General features: G+C 33.4%; 2 protein-coding genes and 1 long non-coding RNA gene across 5 annotated transcripts; 1 reads left to right on the top strand and 2 right to left on the bottom strand.

Moving 5' to 3' along the window:
- Positions 1–546: 546 nt before the first annotated feature.
- On the bottom strand, positions 547–8,523 carry LOC113697539 (probable cytokinin riboside 5'-monophosphate phosphoribohydrolase LOGL1). Its single transcript, XM_027217206.2, has 7 exons — positions 8,018–8,523; positions 7,789–7,886; positions 7,599–7,629; positions 7,356–7,455; positions 6,929–6,999; positions 1,505–1,648; positions 547–740 (listed from the first exon to the last, which is right to left on the bottom strand). Exons 1-7 carry the CDS (start codon positions 8,111–8,113, stop codon positions 663–665), a joined length of 618 nt encoding a protein of 205 aa, XP_027073007.1. The 5' UTR covers positions 8,114–8,523; the 3' UTR covers positions 547–662.
- A 5,708-nt stretch (positions 8,524–14,231) lies between these two features.
- Positions 14,232–19,876, bottom strand: LOC113697546 (probable cytokinin riboside 5'-monophosphate phosphoribohydrolase LOGL1). 2 transcript variants are annotated; one of them, XM_027217218.2, is made up of 6 exons: positions 19,364–19,874; positions 19,135–19,232; positions 18,945–18,975; positions 18,702–18,801; positions 18,275–18,345; positions 14,232–15,004 (listed from the first exon to the last, which is right to left on the bottom strand). In XM_027217218.2, exons 1-6 carry the CDS (start codon positions 19,457–19,459, stop codon positions 14,936–14,938), a joined length of 465 nt encoding a protein of 154 aa, XP_027073019.1. In that variant the 5' UTR covers positions 19,460–19,874; the 3' UTR covers positions 14,232–14,935. The 2 variants fall into 2 exon arrangements, with proteins under 2 accessions (XP_027073019.1, XP_071913865.1); XM_072057764.1 differs by lacking the exon at positions 14,232–15,004 and adding an exon at positions 15,033–15,101 and having other exon boundaries at positions 19,364–19,876.
- Positions 14,807–20,577, top strand: LOC113697562 (uncharacterized). Of its 2 annotated transcripts, none has more exons than XR_003449895.2 (2): positions 14,807–14,947; positions 20,312–20,577. It is a non-coding gene; the product is annotated as an uncharacterized lncRNA (long non-coding RNA). The 2 variants fall into 2 exon arrangements; XR_011817789.1 differs by having other exon boundaries at positions 14,808–14,947; positions 20,282–20,577.
- Positions 20,578–21,730: the final 1,153 nt, after the last annotated feature.

The raw sequence follows: 21,730 nt of genomic DNA, 5'->3' as shown, positions 1-21,730 counted from the left end.
GAACCTAATAGCATTGCGCATTTGAACTCAGTTATTTGCCATTGAATGAAAAGTTTCTTGATTAACAACACTTTCTTTTTAGTTTTCTAAACAGCCTAAAAGTGTCCCTGCATTTCACTGCATTGATTTAAACAGAAGAACATCTATGCATTTCCAGACCTGGTATTAGTTGGTGTTAGCACATGTTTCTGTGAGCATCCTATTGGTAGTTGGTGTAAGCACAAGTTTCTATAAGCATCTCTACTTGCTCCACGGTGGATGGCAAAGATAAAATGTTTTTCTCCCCTCTGCAGAAATTTGAATTCTGTATGTGTACATGTTGGTATGAGGAGTGTGATGATAATGGTAAAAGTACTTTAAACTTCTCCATTTGCACATGGCAGGACTTTTATATCTGACATTGAATTTTCAGTTCCTTTTTGAATTACTTGTGGTGTCTTTTACTTGAATCGAGCGTCTTGTTGAAAACCACTAGAGGGACCAATGCAATTTTTAGGTGTCAAGCTTAGGAATGACAGCCGAAACCTCTCAAGATTGCTTTCTGACTTTATCTTGATTATAAAAAATGACATTTCTATTTATGTAGATTTTCATTACAAAAGATATCAAATAGAAAGTTACATAGAGTATAAACCCATTCTTGGGCAAAAGCATTCAAATGACTACGACTTTGCAAGTTTACAGTCCTTAACATCCCAACTTTGGCTTGGTGCAACTTTGTCATGCAATGGTTCATATTCCTGCAAATGCAAATAAAGCACATGATATTAGCAGTAAGTCAGCACAAAGTAATCTTTGCTCAGAAACGCCAATTTGATGACACCTTTGTTTAAGTATGATTTATGAGTACGACGATATCTAGCATTCTACTTTGCCTGGAACGCTTCCTTGTCAAACTTTTTGCGCCTCCTCCCCTTGAGTTGTGTGTTTGTTCTTCTGTGTTCTCTTTCTTTTCCATTACTCGAAGGTTATCTTTCCTTCTTTGTCCCTCCCCCACTCTTTGTAAAAGCTAGTGGCCGTACATGACAAGGGGTCTGAACCAAGAGGAACCTGGACAGCATAGGTTGCTTGGAAATGCAATGCAGTTTAGATGGTATGACATGACTAAGCTCAGAGTGTTCCAATGTTGCTGAGCTTGAACATGATGTTTTGGTCCAATGATTGTTTTATGGGATGTTTACATCTATCAAAACGTAGTCTTCATTTTGCTTTGGCAAAGAAGATGCTATTGTCAAACTTTGGGCCCCTGCTGCACCGCACTAGTAATGTATCTTCTTGGTTTGAAGGACCATTCTAACTACTGATATCCTAACTTCAAGTTGAAACATTCCAACACCACCCCCCCCCCCCCCCCCCCCACAACAACAACACCAATTCCACTTTCTCCTCATTAAATTAGTTAATGTTTCACTTTCTTTCATTCCAGTGTCTTTTCTGTGTTATAGAGAAATTGATGATGACTTTGATTGAACACAAAAGACTAAACAAAAACAGCAGATTGTACCTCCATCTTCTCTATAAGCTCTCCAGCAGTTTGTGCAGATATGACAATATGCCTAGCCGAGTGCCTAATAAATCCCTCTTCAACCCCTTTGTCAAATAATCCAAGCAAGCAATCATAATATCCATCAATGTTTAAGAGGCCAACCTGTTTCAGGCATTTCATTCATCATGTAATTTATAACATCATCTTAAACTCGAGATTTGTTCATTTCGATTTTTGACCACTTGAAGTTTTATAAGCTCAACTGCAGAAATTTTGGTTTAAATACTTTTCAGCAAACCGCAGGAAAGCTCCTTAGTCATGAAAGAAGTTGTCATATTTGAAAACAAATAATGCATCCATTTCGCCAAAGAAAAAAAAAAGGGTCATCAGTATCTACCTAAAAAACCAAATGATCGGGAGAGGGGCCAGTGCGGTTGGGATTTGGTATGGTTCGATTCAATTGTTGTACTTTTTTTTTATATTATTTGATGTATAATTATTTACATCATTATATTCAAGATAAAAGTGATGTACTTATATAAAATATTTGACGTTTATTTAATATAACATTATGATGTTTTTATATGTCAAAAATTTAAACACGTACAATGATTGGACGGAATCTCACAAAACAAATCCAAAAAAGACCGGATAAAACTAATCACAACATTTTGTCTATCCCACCAAACATTCAATTTTAATATGGTCCTACATAGGACTGGATATGATCTCGAGTGGATGGACATGATTATGTTGCAAGTATATAATTACATAAAAAAACTGGTGTGAAGTCCACTTCAAGGCTATCTCCATCGAGTTTGGACAAATGTCAATTGAGTGGCCTTACATCATCTTAGTACAAAGGACCTGTGCAGGTCTGTCATTTTGGCCAATTTGCTCAAATCGCAATACACCACTCGTGGCTATATGTTTACTAAGGAAGAAGCTACCTTCCAAAGAGTTAGTTGGCTACGATCAATTTAGAGGGCTATTAGCCTATTACTAGTAGAGATTCAAAGCTCGAAGACACCCTTTGTTAAAAATTCTTAAAAAAATATGCAAATATTTATGATACTGATTTTGTTAACGAGTGTCTAATAAACACGCTTTAGTTTTAACTATTGTATTTATTTTAGAGTTAGATGCAGAAGTAGATTCTGTATCGATCTAATTTCATTGCACCGCATGGTGGTGTATAAATTTAATAGAGTGTAGAAGGCAATTTATCTGCTTTCCATGGTAGAACAAGAAGTCTCATCATCTTATAGATGATTTGAAAAGTAAATTAGGAGATTTCCAACCTAGTTAACTTAATACATTATTCTTTGGATATGTTAATAGCAAAAAATATTCATTAGGTGTTCAAGTGAGGGGCTAAAGACCATTAGACTAGGAGTGTCATGTACATTGAGAGTTGATGTTTTGCAATAGTAAGTTATTTTGGTGAGAATATTGTGTTGGAGCTTTACTAAAATATTTAAGAGCTCATTCGGATTGCAATTTTTTTGAAAATTTTGTCAAAAATATACTACAGGGATTTGATATATGTGAGGTAAAAAAGTTAGGGTTAATTCCATTTTGTCCCCCTAAACTTTGGACGATTATCCACTTAAATCCCTAAACTTCAAAATGTGACACTTAAGTCCCTAAACTTATAAATACATCCCACTTAAGGAAAATTGTTAACAAATCCTGAATGCCGTTGGTGGTCGAAATGTCCCATTTTATAATGGTTTAGGGATTTAAGTGTCCCATTTTATAAGTTCAGGGACTTAAGTGGGATGTATTTATAAGTTTAGGGACTTAAGTGTCCCATTTTGAAGTTTAGGGACTTAAGTGGATAGTCGTCTAAAGTTTGGGGGGACAAAGTGGAATTAACCCAAAAAGTTATCGATAAAATACTGAATCCATCGATGCATATAATTGATGCAAATGACCAAATCAAACTAGACGTGAAGTGCAATAATGCGTATCTCGAGGACCATAAATGACAAACTATTTCAAAGAAAGGCATGGCTAAAACCCAATTTTTGGGGAATATTGGTTGCAAAATCATCTCTCTTCCTTTTGGCCTTAATTATATCACAATCTTATTAATGACTGCATTAATCCCCTTCTGTTTTAAACGAGAAAAAAGTCTTTTAGTAGACGTTCCACTTTGAGCCTCATATTAACATTGCACCATTAAAGCTGAAAATTTGACCTCCATACTTTTAGTTATTATAATGCGGTCCCTGAGTTTTTATTTATATTCACTCCCCCCCCACACCAATTGTTACCAAACTTTAAACTATGGACAAAAAATCAGCTATTTGAACTGCATAAAAGCAGTTAACTTCTGAAACTATAGCAACAAAAAGGAGGGTTCCCCTTTTTTTTTTTTTAAGTCTAAAAGATTCTATTTCAACAATACTCAGTCCTTTGCTTGACTAAATGAAGTACTGTTGTGAGTAATAATTGCATAAGAGTGTATTAGTTACTCATAATGACTCTTAATTTGATTGTCATTCTCATTCCTTTGCCCCATTTTTATCCAATAATCAAATTCAAAGAGACAAAAAGGGGAGGGGGGGGGGGGGGAGAATCAATTGATTTGACTGGAAATTTAGGTATGGAAAGTGTCTTAAGCTTAACATTTTGAAGTCACAAAGAGAATTAGCATAAAAAGGGATATTAGAAAATATATTGTGTTCAATCTCGAAATTAGTTCTATACAGATATTTGGCAATGAGAAAAAAAATAAATGCAGTAGCTAAATGATGATGAGCAATATTAGCATTAATACCAACATAATTAGAAAATAAAAAAGATAAATATAGGGCTTCATTCATACCATACCATTGTATAGTATTTCAGGAAAAAAAGACTCAATCAATTTATAAACATATATAAAAAAAAATTAGTACCTTTACGTCTCAATAACTCAATGGAAACTAAGTGAAAACTTTTCCTTCTTCTAACCTTAATCTCCAAAATAGTTTCATTTTAATAAAAAATTCAAAATTGCAACAAAAATTATTTCCGGTGACTGGCGTCATTCCAAGATTTCTTTCTTCTTATAGCAAAATATTTGATATAAAATCTACAAACTAGGTGCTTGAAAGGATACTCCTGGTACCATTTAAACACAACCTTATGTAGTAGACTAATAAGAATAAGCTAGTTATTTTAAAAATATCATTTAGGGCCAAAAATGGAAATCGCTCCAAAAAAAAAAAAGGGAAACCACCTTCTCATTCTATTATAGTTTTAGGGCATGTTCTCAACTGATTTTAGTTTTTGATTTTCAAAAAACAATTTTGATGCGTTCTCAACTGATTTAAAAAATCTAATTTTAGATTTTTCGAGTCCAAAAAATCTGAAAGTCAGAAGCTGTCGTAAGTTGCTTTTAGATGTTGATTCTGACCTACTTTTTCATATAAACAAAAAATATCTTCTTTTTTTGCCACATCTCTCACCATTTCTTCCTATTCACAATCGCAGCTCTAGATTCATATTATTAGTTTGTCCCTATTCTCCGTTTTTTTGCCCAACTTTTAATCTTCATAAGAAAATAATTAATTATATAAAAAATTATTTAATTAACATAAAAGTCACTTGTGTAGTTTATAAGGGTCATTTGGTCTTCTTTTTTTTTGTCAAAATGAGCTTTACAACTTTGTTTAAGAACGTCTATGCTTTTAGAAAAATAGATTTTCTAACTATAGATGAGAACACATGACTTACTCTAAATAATTTGATTTTTAAAAATCAATTCTAGAAAATCAACTTTTACAGAATTAGAATTAGTTGGGAACAAGCCCTTAGGCTTTTAGGTACTTGGACCAATAAACGGAATTGATTAAGAAGCATGCATGATACTCTCTCCGTCACACTTTGATAATCATGTTTTCCTTTTTTGTCTGTTCCAAATTATAGTCCACTTTCCAATTGAAAAATATAGTTATTTTTTAATTTCTCTAAAATACCCTTATTCAATGTAGGTTGTTATTAGTATAAACTACCTTATTTAATATAGATTGTTAATCTACCCCATTTAATACATTTAGATTTTCCAAAACATATTGATATATGAAAAGCCAGCTTTGTTGTTCTTTCAAGCCAAAATGTGAAATAATGTAAAATGAGGATTAATTCTTTCTTAATCATCAATTCAAGTTTCCATGAATAGTTAATATAAAGTTGTACTTTATTTAATGTAAGGGTATTTTAGAAAAATAACAAGATAAATTTATTATTCTAACAAAATTAACTATTTTTTCTTAAACTGTTATAAAAAAAAATTAAGACTATCAAAATGGGCTAACGGGAGTATTACCGAAACGAAATCGTAGTACGAGGTTTCTTTGCTAAAACGCGCGAATTTTGATGCTTGATTGCACTGTTCCCCAGTGTTGGAAGAGTCAATTTTACTTTACACCCTCCAACTATACTCAAATTTCTATTTGGTCTTCAAATTTCGAAACGAGATACTTTAGTCCATAAACTATTAAATCCGTTTTACTTTAGTCCTTAAAATATAACACATATCCAATTTTAGTCCCTAAATTATAAAAGTTATCTCACTTTAGTCCCTGAAATATTTTGACTTAAGTATAAAATCTATCCCACTTCCTCAAACATCTTACTTAAAGTGGAATAGACTTTATAGTTAACGGATTAAAGTGTCCAATTTTGAAATTCAAAGATCAAAGTGGGAATTTGATAATTGAAGAGTGCAAAGTGAAATTAACCAGGTTGGAATGAAGAATTGATGCACTATTTCTAAAGCATTACAAACTTTGTTAATTACTCTAAGTTAAAGAACTAAGGAGCTAAAACTTGAAATATCCATTCAACTTTACAAGTTACATCATTTTAAGCATTAATCCTCCATGAGGCCCTAGAGTTATATTATATAGCCGGCAACACCAAGCAAACATTATTTACAAATTTCTACAAAACATTAGAAAAAAGCCAAATATGAATCTTAAACTAAAATTTTGACCATTGATTTTTTTTTTTTTTGGACTCTTGTGAGAAATTGTTCATTGTTTGGTTACTAATAAAAGGAAGTTGGAAGCAATGAAGATTAATCTAAATGTCATAGAAGTTATTCCCTTTCTTTTTTAAAAAAAAAAAAAAAAAAAGGCTATAGAAGCTGTTAGTTGTAAATAATAAGCATCAAAATGAATCACTTAAAAAGTCCTAAAAGACAAAAATAGCAAATTGACACTATTAGAATGGAATTACTCTATATTCCTCCTTCCCATATATAGAGACATTCTACGTTTATCAAATGCATTTTCTCCAATTTTTCTATGCATTGGAGGAGGGTAGGTTGGATTGTAAAGTGATGTGGTCCAATTAATCATTAATCTCAGATGAAAGATTAGCAGAAATATTAGCTCAAAATGGCCCTCAAGAATGATGCCAAAGTGTTGGAACATGAAACATGCGTACCGGTTTATCATGAATTCCAAGCTGCGACCATGATATTATCTCAAGCAGCTCCTCCATTGTTCCGTACCCTCCTTCATTAGTATCACCCAAAACAGAAAATCAGCAATTTTTTTTTATCAAGTTATTAATACTATATAGCATATGCATATGCTTATAAAGTAGGTTTTTTTTTATTTTTTATTTTTATTGTTCCAAGCTAGTTAAGTTAACAAATAAGTTTGATCAATTCACTCGTTCAAAAAAAAATTCCGAAATTCTCAATCAATTTAGGATCATAACGGGAATTGGAAATGACACCCTCAATCGCAAACCGTTTAATTTTTTCTTAAAGAAAAGGGCTTGAAAAATATTGAAATTTTTTTTAAAAAAAAATTGGGATGAGCATGAAACATTAACAGGAAGTGGGATGAGGATGAAAGATGAATACCAGGAAGAGCTATGAAAGCATCGGCCCTACGAGCCATTTCAGCTTTCCTTTCATGCATGTCAGAAACTATGGTCACTTCTCCAACTGCCTCGCCTGATATCTGCTCATCATGCCTCATTAATCAATTGCTTACCAATTATCTCCAAGAAAACCCAAGAGATGGAGGTGTATATATATATATAGGGAGGTGGGAAAGGGTTGGAGAGACTTGGCATGGCAATGAAATCAGATATACATACATACCTCTACCGAAACGAGAGCCTTTGGAATCACTCTTTATATATATATGGAGAAAGAATAGACACAAAGGAGACATAAAGGCAGAGTTAGTATTGACGAGTTGTATCAAAGAAGTTAAATAGTCCATGACAAATACAATTGATTTGATTCAAGTTTAAACTCTGAATGAATTGAGTAAATTTGGCATGTATACCCTAGAACATTGCATCCACCATCATATACTGTTTGGGAAACCAATCCCATCAGACCAATGCTCCCTCCTCCGTAGATTAGGTCTACCTTTCTTTGCACCTATTTTGTACCATCTCCATCAGTTGATGTTGAATGACTAAACCAAAGCCAGCTCCTCTATCCATATATCTTTGTAAAAGAGCAGAAACAAAAAAAGAGCAAGGGAGGAGAGAGAGAGAGAGGCAACAAACCAATTCTTTTCCAAGATCAAGGGCTGCATCGCTGAATATCTTTCTGTACCCTGAATTACTTCCGCAGAAGACGCAAACCTTCTTGAACTTGCCCATGTCGGACGTCTCCCCAGAAAACAAAAAAAAAAAAAAAAGCACTAAGAAATCTTGATTCTGAAAGAAACTTGTCGCTCAATGGTCAATATCCATGTATTGTTTGGTTACTTTACCACAATGTACATAGTATTTTATAGGGACCATGTTATGCAGCTAGGGACAGTGGTCTAAATCGAGCCACATTAGGCTTGATTCTTGCCTAACGAGAATCATAATAGGGTTAATGATTGTGCTCAGTCATGACCTTATGTAATTAACCAGCTTCAGCCTCCATTTGACCAAACAAGAAAACAGAAAGAAATAAAAACGAACATGATGATGCAGGGAAAAGGTGTCTTTATATACAATTGTCCCTCATCTCATTTTAGCCATAGATATAATAGTGTGGTTTCGCATCTCATTTTGTTACTTTGATATGACAATTAATTAATTCTGATAGTGCATAATCATGATTAGTACACTCAGTTGTTTAAGAAGGACATCAAATTTTAGCAGTTCAAATAATTAAATTTGGAAATTAGGCACATCCCAAAAAAGGGGGGAAAACACACATTTCCACTGTCTAGTTGCCGCTAAAGAAACTCCTTAGGTCAGGTCACAAATGCCTTTCTTATAATTGATGGCTACTGTTAAGAAAGACTTTGCATGACAAGTGACAATTACTGAAGTTCGTGGCGCATTTGTGAATAATAATGCCTTTTGCTGTGATTAATTATCATTTTTTTTTCAAGTCAAAGAAGAAGAAGATTCTCACTTTTCCTGTTCAATCTTTGCTTTCCTTTCTGCGTGGCCAATTGGTTTGGTGGGTGCACCCAAAACCAGTACTGCTCACCTTCTTGGATTTTGGAACAGATTCGTATCCCCTCAAGAATTCCAAGTCCTTTTGTACAATAAAGCATATAGAAAGGGAGGACTTTGCCAATGTATCCAGCAGCCATTCAACCAGCAGAAGAGGGTAGCTACATTGAACCTATATATGCAGTCAATTTGTGGAGAACAATGATTTTTTGTCCACTTCATCCCCTATATTTCTAATGTTTCATAAGGAAAAAATTGGTATATTTTGTGTTAACATCACATATTTGTTCAAAACCAACTTGATTTTCTCTGCTCCTGAATCCTACCTTCTTTCCATATGAAAACTTCAAAAAGAAAAAAACAACATCTATATAAGCAGACTTGTTCTGCATGTACAAGGTATTAAAAGTTTTGACATTCCTTATCTTATATACCAGATCGAAAAGCTTAAATCATTATGGAACTTAAAAACATCCCACCCAAATTTTTGAAAGGTGTCGACTGACTCAGACGGGATCTTCTGTCCATTATATCTGTTCACTTTCTTGTCTAATATAAAACTACGTAGTTTCACATACTAATACTGCTGATGTAGCACATATCATTGAATGCATATTTAGGGGGTATTTGGTAAATGGGTTTTAAATTCAATTATATCCATAAATGATGTTTGTTTATGCCCAATTGTACTCATAGTCTTCTACTTTAAAATTCCACACCGCATGATTCAGATGAGATTAGGCAAACATTTGAGGACGAATCCTTGAACTTGTTAGAGTTGCAGTTACATGCGGTCATGTTGATTCAGAAAGTAGGTCGTACATGTTAAAATTGAATTTGAAACCCATTTATCAAACATTCCCTAAATATGCATCCAATATTATGTGCCACATTAGCAGTATTAGTAAGTGGAACTATGTAATTTTCTATTAGATAGGAAAGTGGACAAACATAATGGATAGAGGATTCCGTCTGCGATTGACTACATACATAATCGCCAAGGCACCCTCAAATTGGCAGTAAAGAAGCCACAAATATGGAAACAATGATAACTACGAATATTTTCTTATGCTTTTGTAATAGTCAGCTCTAATCATTGAAAATGAAGATACAAGTTACCATAATATAAGTGTCTAATCGAATCATATACCATATAATATTTGTCCTGAATATTAGAATCAGATAAGAAAAGGGCTCACATTTCATATAATATTAATGCAATAACATCCAAGAATTTAGCCTTTTCTCCATTAAAAAAATGGTGCCGACTTTCTCAATTATGATATGAGAATAAGGCAATGCACTAAGAAATATTAAAATTTAAGTCCCACGCGTGCATTGGAGATCATGATGTTACCATGGCCAAACAAGCTTGATGATCAATCTCATTCGTTTGCAATATATATATATTTTATTTTATAGTAGTTGTCCACTTGGTTGCACATAATGGAACAACAATTAACATTGATCCGTATCTTCCAAACTCCAATTGATGGTCGACACTCAATTTTGGATCCTAATTGATGCAAAGAAACACCTATGACATAATTATTCTTTGCAAAGTAGTTTACCAGCTACTGCAAGCCTCTAATTGCTACCCTAAAACAAGAAGTCCTATGATTGCTTTCTCTTCTCAGAAGAATGTGGCAGTGCAACATTACACGGTAGTCATGTCCTTGACAAGAGACTGAAACTTGCTGCCCATCAAGACGCGGAGCAAGAACGGTCGTCAGTGAGAATGACCGGTCTTGAATAGTTAACGTCAAAGATTGATCAAAAAGAGTGTAAGGTTCATATCATCATATGTACATCATTTTTAACGTTACATATGGAATTCATAAAAATTTATTCTATATTTAATTTATGTTAAAAGTGAATTACATCTTATGGTTTTTGACAAAATTGCTGAAGGATGTAGCTAACGTGTTACACTGATGGACGGTGTGCCAAATGACAATGCACCAATGGTGACAAGTGACTGATTTCTGATGCAATAGATGGTTCTGTGAAGCCATTATTATTATTATTATTATTTTTTGTGAAAGTGAAGCCATTCTTTTTTTTTTTCGAAACGATGTTTGATTATATTACTTCCAAAACATATACAAGTACGAGCAAAGGCTCGAGTTAATTTTACAAATTAGTGAGCTTGATACCGAGGAAACAAGAGTTCCTCATCAATTGTGATGCCTAAGGCATATATGCTAATCCTAGAGTTTAGATGATTCTTATCACTATTAACTAGACAAAAGGAGCACATATGAGACAACTCTTTCAATTGAACAATATCTTCCACCAGCGTAACTACTCTAATATCACTTGCCTTCTGAGTTCGGATGTGGTTGAGGAGTTACTTGGAATTGCACTTTCCTTAGTTGCAAAGTGGTTGCTTTGCTCACAGCCAGCTTTAGTGCTACTGCTTCGTCCGTCAAAGTGAAGCCATTCAATAAGGACAAAATGGTACATCCAATCGTCACACCTCCAACTAAAAGGACAAATTGCTGTAGCTCACGGCAACGAATAGAAGCACTTGGAGTGTTAGTTGTCACACCTCAAACCCAGAAAAGTCAAATTGAGGTGGACAATACTAGAATGCAGATCACTGTTCCTACGCACCAAGTTTTGTTCCTGGATTTTCAAACCCAAAAAGGAACGGGAAAAAAAAAATTTCTTGTATCAAAACACTTTTAAAGTCGAATTACTGATTGACCATATCTAGATGGTTCCTTCTTGTAGGCAAAATAATTGTAGTTAAATTGAGTACGTAATCTCTTTCTCATTTCTACTGCTTAATTTCGTTGATCACATGCCATAGCATGATTGATCGATTAGGGATCGCCATGTGTACCTGTTCAAGTGTGTGCCAAGTTTCCTTTACTTTCATCTTTCATTTCTTTAATCCATGAGTGTACATATTGAGTGTCACTATGAAAGATGAACAGGATTGATTCTAGATACAATAACATTATGGAGCTTCTTTTTTTTTAACAAGAGAACCCGCGTTACATTCCGTCCCGTGCAATAATCCACCAATTACAAAGAGCAATAGTCCACCAACCACCAATCACACGGAGAATAAGACATGCTAGACAAACTCTGTGTGACGGGCAGATGTCACAGGTAAGATTCGAATCAAGATTAATAAGAAGGCGTAATATCAAATCTACCATCTTGATCAACTCAAAAACACCTACAGAGCTTATTCAGCGAAAGAACCTGGAATGAGAGTTCAACACACACATGTGTGTGTGTAGCACATTGAGTTCACTATGCTAAAGCCTAAAAAAAAATAAGAGATTCACAAACAGGCAAATAAAAACATTCTATCAATAAAATGCTAATCGACAGAATGACTTCTAACCATAAAACTGCGACATGCTTTTTGGTTGGGGATCTATTAGGAGAACACTCAACAATAAATGCATCAACTGTAGGAAGGTGTAGAAGAAGATGGATCATGGAATGAGGAATCCCTCAAACCAAATTACGAAATGATGTGAAATAACATGCAGCAACACGTTTTTTCTTGAAACTGATATGAAATATCATTAAGTACAAATGTCGCAGGATCGGTTTGCCAGAGTGAAAAAAAAAAAAAAAAAAGTAGAGGCAAAAGGATAAAGCAATCCCATCATCACTGTATAAAATTTATTCGTGCACAATATGATTATGAGCATTCTTCAATCTTACAGTACAAGTTTCTGGAACCTTTACATCTGAATGGTTCAAGGGCTATTGAATCTTTTTTTTTTTCTTTTTTGAACAATTGTTTTGCTATATCATTGATTGGCATAATTGGGTTTACAATACAAGCTTTAGCAGTGGTGGAGGCAAAACATTTTAGGTGAAGTAGTTATATTAGTAGTTCATCGATCCTTCTCTATGGAGTAATTATTTTCAGATGTTATGTCATATTGAACGGGCTCAATTTTCAATCTTGCCTACTATCATTCCTCAAATACATATTTGTATAGTTTGATGAAAAATTCTATGGTCTCTTCAAGGAATCATTTTCTCAATTTCTATTTTTCAACGTCGATCGTTGTAAAAATTTTAAATAATTATTTCAAAATAATATAAGGGTCTAAAATAATTATTTCACCATCCAACGGAGAATTTATGCTGAAGGTGTGATTCTTAAAAGGGTGTTAGAATTTCTCTATTTTGTAATGTCAACTAAAATGGTAAAATCGAATTGTGCATTTTATTTATTTTTAATAGAATCCCATCTCTTCGTTTAGCTAACATGGCCGAAGTTGATTTTTTTGGTCAACTGATCATCCAACTTTGCGAGTTTCTGCATGTTTTTTTTTTAAACTTTTTGGCTCTGAAATTAATGTCAAGTTTCTATGTAATAATTTGGTAACTAAGAAATTCAATACCTGAAAATTTGTTCAAAATTCTATATCCTTATGCCCACTATTCACAACAAAAGTTTTGACAAAATGTAAAAGACATTTGGGATTCATTCTCTTTTTGGTTGCCTTTTTTTTTTTTTTTGGATGATTAGTGATAACATTAATTTTCTGTGCATAAAACCCGTTGTTAGGAGAAAAAGAATTTTCAAAACCATCTCTAATTCTTTTTTTTTTCCATCAATGGCACACATGAATATTTCATTCACAACTTGATATTCATTTGGGCTTCTTGACTTCATTGAGAAAATATTGAAAGACAAATAAATGTATGTCAATGGGGTTTTTTGGAATTAAAACCTTAAGATATGGAATCTGTCAATTTCTTTTTACAGCTAAAATACTCTTGTTTTTATAACTCTTTAATTGAATTTGCGCCCCCTCCCCTTTCCTCCCCAGACAAAAAAGGAAAAAGAAATGAGCTCGTTGTTTAGAATACTAAAGACAATGACTAAGAAGCATGATATGAACGTTTTTCGTATTCAATGTATATCATTATCAGCGACTTATAAAAACCCAAGGAAAATTCTCAATGCTTGAAGGGAAATTTTCATCCACTAGAAGTAATGAGTATCGGATGTTGTTTTGTTGGGTACCATACGTATATTCCTAGTACTGTTTAGTACCACAAGTATACCGATGTAGCTTGTTGAACGCGTCGAATGTCGTTCATACATTTTTGCACGACCGAAAGGTAAATCAAACTATTCCGTATTCGAATCGAATTCGAATTGATAAGAGTTTCAAGTCAGCATTGAACTCTTTATTTTTTTGTGTTCGATAACTTTCAAACTCAAAAAAGAACTCGTTCAAACTCGATTCAACAACTAAACAAGTAAAACTTAACAAAATTTCAATCTTGTTAAAATAATCAAATAAGTTTAAATACTAGGGTATTCGAGTTGATTAGATTCGTTTACTCCTCTATCTTTGTATAGTCACAAAATGGAAGAATTAGCATACATCTCAAAGTATTTTGTGTACAATGATGATAATTTAATTAGAAGTCTAGATTTTTTTTTTTTTTTTGACAAACTAGAAGTCTAGATATTGAACAGAGATAGACTACAATTTCCACCATCAATTCTCCACAAGAGTTAATGCTTTGAAACTAATTGGAAGACCTGTTCCGATAGGGCATGCATATGTACATCAAAGACAGGTTGGTAACTTATTTGTCGTATGGATCGGTAGCCTTGGGGGTTAGAACGTTCGGTTAGTCCACCTTTGCCATACTAATTTCTTCAACAGCAATCCGGTAAAGATACTGGGAAACTACCGGTCAATCAAAAGCCAAAACAAAAAATCATGCAATGCAATTGGAAGTAGATATATATACTCCTGCTACATATAAATGCTCCGTGCTTTTATGGGTAGTTAGACAAATCTTCAAACTTTTTAGGTATAAGCCCACCATATATTTCTTGTGCAGGGACAAACGTAGCTGCTTCCGGTGGTGGAAAAATTTTCTGAAGCTCCAAGTTTGGATTCTAGACTCGAAAATATTGTCAGCAGCCAAGCCTATTAACCATTTGATCGTGTTAAAGGTGATGATGCCATTGGCAAGAGAGCTGGACCCAGGGATCAGTAGCTGTATATGTCTCAATGATCATGTTTCCAGGTGAGTCTGCAATCTGTATACACCACTTGATGATTTCTTGCTTTCATTGTCCCATTTCTAATACATGAATGCAATAGTGCTTGGTTAATTACCATTGATATCATTTCCCTTGAGCAACTTTGATGGAAAATTTCAGAAGTAAACGTTTTATGCACTGTCAGTAAATATATCAACGGGTTCAGATGCATGTTATATATGTAAAATTTGATGCTTAAATTCGAATTGAGATAATGTAGCATGCATATCAGATACCATTGCATTCCCAGTTAGTGGTTAGATCATAAGCATTATGTGAAGTGGCAAACTAATGAGTTTAAGTTTCCATCTAAACTTTCTTGATTACTTTAGATTCAATACGACCAATTCTATTAATCCCTCTTATTAGATGGTATACGTTAATTAGTTATTGCTACTATACCCAAATAGTAGTATAAACTATAAAATACTCGCCATACCAAAACATAAATATAATGGTAGAAGAAAAGTCAAGGACAGCTACCTGAGTTTTTTACATCAAAATTCTCAACTGACCTCATGAATTAAAGCACACAACATCATGGCCTCATGAATGCCATCATAAAATTCTTCATCAAGTTTTACATTGGATTATTGAAGAAGCAGAATCGTTTAGTTTGTTTCAACTAACATGTTAGGTCATGGGCAATTACTTAAACCTCAATCTCTTGTGACCATTTGGTACACACATGCCTAGGCCATATGTCTAAACTACTAACTAAACATGAAGCCTTCTGACCTCAATTTTTCTTGTTATATTGCAAATATGCATACTTTTGTATGTGATTGTGTGTGCATATATAATGAGTCAATAGAGTCAAGAGGGCCTAACAAAATCAACTGTCACGCTCACTTAAGCTGTAAAATGACAAACATATATATATGTATGTATGTATCTACGTACGTATGTATCATATCATACCGAAGATTATTATTTTCAAGACTCACTTCGATATGAAATAAGTTTTACAAAATTAATAGCAATCGAACAGGACTACTGTTATGGGAATTACGTAATACTTGCCACTTTGGAAGATGCTTATCAACCAAAAAGAGTAAAGTTAATACTTGAAGGATAGGTTTGCATTGGGAGGCAAAAACCCTGCTGGAGATTTGGTCACGTCTATTATAGTTTTAGGGCATGTTCTCAACTGATTTTAGTTTTTGATTTTCAAAAAACAATTTTGATGCGTTCTCAACTGATTTAAAAAATCTAATTTTAGATTTTTCGAGTCCAAAAAATCTGAAAATCAGAAGCATGTCGTAAGTTGCTTTTAGATGTTGATTCTGGCCTACTTTTTCATATAAACAAAAATATCTTTTAAATTTTGACATAACTACTAATCTACTTGAAGATTACTATATAATTCTTTTTTTGCCACATGTCTCTCACCATTTCTTCCTATTCACAATCGCAGCTCTAGATTCATATTATTAATTTGTCCCTATTCTCCATTTTCTTGCCCAATTATATAAAAAATTATTTAATTAACATAAAAGTCACTTGTGTAGTTTATAAGTGTCATTTGGTCTTCTTTTTTTGTCAAAATGAGCTTTACAACTTTGTTTAAGAACGTCTATGCTTTTAGAAAAATACATTTTCTAACTATAGACGAGAACACATGACTTACTCTAAACAATTTGATTTTTAAAAATCAGTTCTAGAAAATCAACTTTTACAGAATTAGAATTAGTTGGAAACAAGCCCTTAGGCTTTTAGGTACTTGGACCAATAAAAGGAATGCATGGTACTCTCTCCGATCCCACTTTGATAGTCATGTTTTCCTTTTTCGTCTGTTCCAAATTGTAGTCCACTTTCCAATTGAAAAATGTAGTTATTTTTTAATTTCTCTAAAATACCCTTATTCAATGTACGTAGGTTGTTATTAGTATAAACTACCTTATTTAATATAGATTGTTAATCTACCCCATTTAATACATTTAGATTTTCCAAAACATATTGATATATGAAAAGCCAGCTTTGTTGTTCTTTCAAGCCAAAATGTGAAATAATGTAAAATGAGATTAATTCTTTCTTAATCATCAATTCAAGTTTCCATGAATAGTTAATATAAAGTTGTACTTTATTTAATGTAAGAGTATTTTAGAAAAATAACAAACTAAATTTATTGTTCCAACAAAATTAACTACTTTTTCTTAAATTGTATAAAAAAAATTAAGACTATCAAAATGGGCTAGCGGAGTATTACCGAAACGAAATCGTAGTACCAGGTTTCTTTGCTAAAACGCGCGAATTTTGATGCTTGATTGCACTGTTCCCCAGTGTTGGAAGAATCAATTTTACTTTACACCCTCCAACTATACTCGAATTTCTATTTGGTCTTCAAATTTCGAAACGAGATACTTTAGTCCATAAACTATTAAATCCGTTTTACTTTAGTCCTTAAAATATAACACATATCCAATTTTAGTCCCAAAATTATAAAAGTTATCTCACTTTAGTCCCTAAAATATTTTGACTTAAGTATAAAATCTATCCCACTTCCCCAAAGGTCTTACTTAAGTGGAATGGATTTTATAGTTAATAGACTAAAGTGTCCAATTTTGAAATTCAAAGATCAAAGTGGGAATTTGATAATTGAAGAGTGTTAACCAGGTTGGAATGAAGAATTGATGCACTATTTCTAAAGCATTACAAACTTTGTTAATTACTCTAGTTAAAGAACTAAGGAGCTAAAACTTGAAATATCCATTCAACTTGACAAGTTACATCATTTTAAGCATTAATCCTCCATAAGGCCCTAGAGTTATATTATATAGCCGGCAACACCAAGCAAACATTATTTACAAAATTCTACAAAACATTAGAAAAAAGCCAAATATGAATCTTAAACTAAAATTTTGACCTTTGATTTTTTTTTTTTGACTCTTGGGAGAAATTGTTCATTGTTTTGTTCTAATAAAAGGAAGTTGGAAGCAATGAAGATTAATTTAAATGTCATAGAAGTTATTCCCTTTCTTTTTTTTTTTTAAAAAAAAAAGGCTATAGAAGCTGTTAGTTGTAAATAATAAGCATCAAAATGAATCACTAAAAAAGTCCTAAAAGACAAAAATAGCAAATTGACACTATTAGAATGGAATTACTCTATATTCCTCCTTCCCATATATAGAGACATTCTACGTTTATCAAATGCATTTTCTCCAATTTTTCTATGCATTGGAGGGTAGGTTGGATTATAAAGTGATGTGGTCCAATTAATCATTAATCTCAAATGAAAGATTAGCAGAAATATTAGCTCAAAATGGCCCTCAAGAATGATGCCAAAGTGTTGGAACATGAAACATGCGTACCGGTTTATCATGAATTCCAAGCTGCGACCATGATATTATCTCAAGCAGCTCCTCCATTGTTCCGTACCCTCCTTCATTAGTATCACCCAAAACAGAAAATCAGCAATTTTTTTTTATCAAGTTATTAATACTATATAGCATATGCATATGCTTATAAAGTAGGTTTTTTTTCTTTTTTTTTTTATTGTTCCAAGCTAGTTAAGTTAACAAATAAGTTTGATCAATTCACTCGTTCAAAAAAAAATTCCGAAATTCTCAATCAATTTAGGATCATAACGGGAATTAGATATGACACCCTCAATCGCAAACCGTTTAACTTTTTCGTAAAGAAAAGGGCTTGAAAAATATTGAAAATTTTTTTAAAAAAAAAAATTGGGATGAGCATGAAACATTAACAGGAAGTGGGATGAGGATGAAAGATGAATACCAGGAAGAGCTATGAAAGCATCGGCCCTACGAGCCATTTCAGCTTTCCTTTCATGCATGTCAGAAACTATGGTCACTTCTCCAACTGCCTCGCCTGATATCTGCTCATCATGCCTCATTAATCAATTGCTTACCAATTATCTCCAAGAAAACCCAAGAGATGGAGGTGTATATATATATATAGGGAGGTGGGAAAGGGTTGGAGAGACTTGGCATGGCAATGAAATCAGATATACATACATACCTCTACCGAAACGAGAGCCTTTGGAATCACTCTTTATATATATATGGAGAAAGAATAGACACAAAGGAGACATAAAGGCAGAGTTAGTATTGACGAGTTGTATCAAAGAAGTTAAATAGTCCATGACAAATACAATTGATTTGATTCAAGTTTAAACTCTGAATGAATTGAGTAAATTTGGCATGTATACCCTAGAACATTGCATCCACCATCATATACTGTTTGGGAAACCAATCCCATCAGACCAATGCTCCCTCCTCCGTAGATTAGGTCTACCTTTCTTTGCACCTATTTTGTACCATCTCCATCAGTTGATGTTGAATGACTAAACCAAAGCCAGCTCCTCTATCCATATATCTTTGTAAAAGAGCAGAAACAAAAAAAGAGCAAGGGAGGAGAGAGAGAGAGAGGCAACAAACCAATTCTTTTCCAAGATCAAGGGCTGCATCGCTGAATATCTTTCTGTACCCTGAATTACTTCCGCAGAAGACGCAAACCTTCTTGAACTTGCCCATGTCGGACGTCTCCCCAGAAAACAAAAAAAAAAAAAAAAGCACTAAGAAATCTTGATTCTGAAAGAAACTTGTCGCTCAATGGTCAATATCCATGTATTGTTTGGTTACTTTACCACAATGTACATAGTATTTTATAGGGACCATGTTATGCAGCTAGGGACAGTGGTCTAAATCGAGCCACATTAGGCTTGATTCTTGCCTAACGAGAATCATAATAGGGTTAATGATTGTGCTCAGTCATGACCTTATGTAATTAACCAGCTTCAGCCTCCATTTGACCAAACAAGAAAACAGAAAGAAATAAAAACGAACATGATGATGCAGGGAAAAGGTGTCTTTATATACAATTGTCCCTCATCTCATTTTAGCCATAGATATAATAGTGTGGTTTCGCATCTCATTTTGTTACTTTGATATGACAATTAATTAATTCTGATAGTGCATAATCATGATTAGTACACTCAGTTGTTTAAGAAGGACATCAAATTTTAGCAGTTCAAATAATTAAATTTGGAAATTAGGCACATCCCAAAAAAGGGGGGAAAACACACATTTCCACTGTCTAGTTGCCGCTAAAGAAACTCCTTAGGTCAGGTCACAAATGCCTTTCTTATAATTGATGGCTACTGTTAAGAAAGACTTTGCATGACAAGTGACAATTACTGAAGTTCGTGGCGCATTTGTGAATAATAATGCCTTTTGCTGTGATTAATTATCATTTTTTTTTCAAGTCAAAGAAGAAGAAGATTCTCACTTTTCCTGTTCAATCTTTGCTTTCCTTTCTGCGTGGCCAATTGGTTTGGTGGGTGCACCCAAAACCAGTACTGCTCACCTTCTTGGATTTTGGAACAGATTCGTATCCCCTCAAGAATTCCAAGTCCTTTTGTACAATAAAGCATATAGAAAGGGAGGACTTTGCCAATGTATCCAGCAGCCATTCAACCAGCAGAAGAGGGTAGCTACATTGAACCTATATATGCAGTCAATTTGTGGAGAACAATGATTTTTTGTCCACTTCATCCCCTATATTTCTAATGTTTCATAAGGAAAAAATTGGTATATTTTGTGTTAACATCACATATTTGTTCAAAACCAACTTGATTTTCTCTGCTCCTGAATCCTACCTTCTTTCTATATGAAAACTTCAAAAAGAAAAAAACAACATCTATATAAGCAGACTTGTTCTGCATGTACAAGGTATTAAAAGTTTTGACATTCCTTATCTTATATACCAGATCGAAAGCTTAAATCATTATGGAACTTAAAAACATCCCACCCAAATTTTTGAAAGGTGTCGACTGACTCAGATAGGATCTTCTGTCCATTATATCTGTTTACTTTCTTGTCTAATATAAAACTACACGTAGTTTCACATACTAATACTGCTGATGTAGCACATATTATTGAATGCATATTTAGGGGGTATTTGGTAAATGGGTTTTAAATTCAATTATATCCATAAATGATGTTTGTTTATGCCCAATGGTACTCATAGTCTTCTACTTTGAAATTCCACACCGCATGATTCAGATGAGATTAGGCAAACATTTGAGGACGAATCCTTGAACTTGTTAGAGTTGCAGTTACATGCGGTCATGTTGATTCAAAAAGTAGGTCGTACATATTAAAATTGAATTTGAAACTCATTTATCAAACATTCCCTAAATATGCATCCAATATTATGTGCCACATTAGCAGTATTAGTAAGTGGAACTACGTAATTTTCTATTAGATAGGAAAATGGACAAACATAATAGATAGAGGATTCCGTCTGCGATTGACTACATACATAATCACCAAGGCACCCTCAAATTGGCAGTAAAGAAGCCACAAATATGGAAACAATGATAACTACGAATATTTTCTTATGCTTTTGTAATAGTCAGCTCTAATCATTGAAAATGAAGATACAAGTTACCATAATATAAGTGTCTAATCGAATCATATACCATATAATATTTGTCCTGAATATTAGAATCAGATAAGAAAAGGGCTCACATTTCATATAATATTAATGCAATAACATCCAAGAATTTAGCCTTTTCTCCATTAAAAAAATGGTGCCGACTTTCTCAATTATGATATGAGAATAAGGCAATGCACTAAGAAATATTAAAATTTAAGTCCCACGCGTGCATTGGAGATCATGATGTTACCATGGCCAAACAAGCTTGATGATCAATCTCATTCGTTTGCAATATATATATATTTTATTTTATAGTAGTTGTCCACTTGGTTGCACATAATGGAACAACAATTAACATTGATCCG

The sequence above is a fragment of the Coffea arabica genome, chromosome 7c (genome assembly GCF_036785885.1).
Source record: "Coffea arabica cultivar ET-39 chromosome 7c, Coffea Arabica ET-39 HiFi, whole genome shotgun sequence".
Classification (NCBI taxonomy): domain Eukaryota; kingdom Viridiplantae; phylum Streptophyta; class Magnoliopsida; order Gentianales; family Rubiaceae; genus Coffea; species Coffea arabica.
This window is presented reverse-complemented; position numbering and strand designations above follow the sequence as displayed.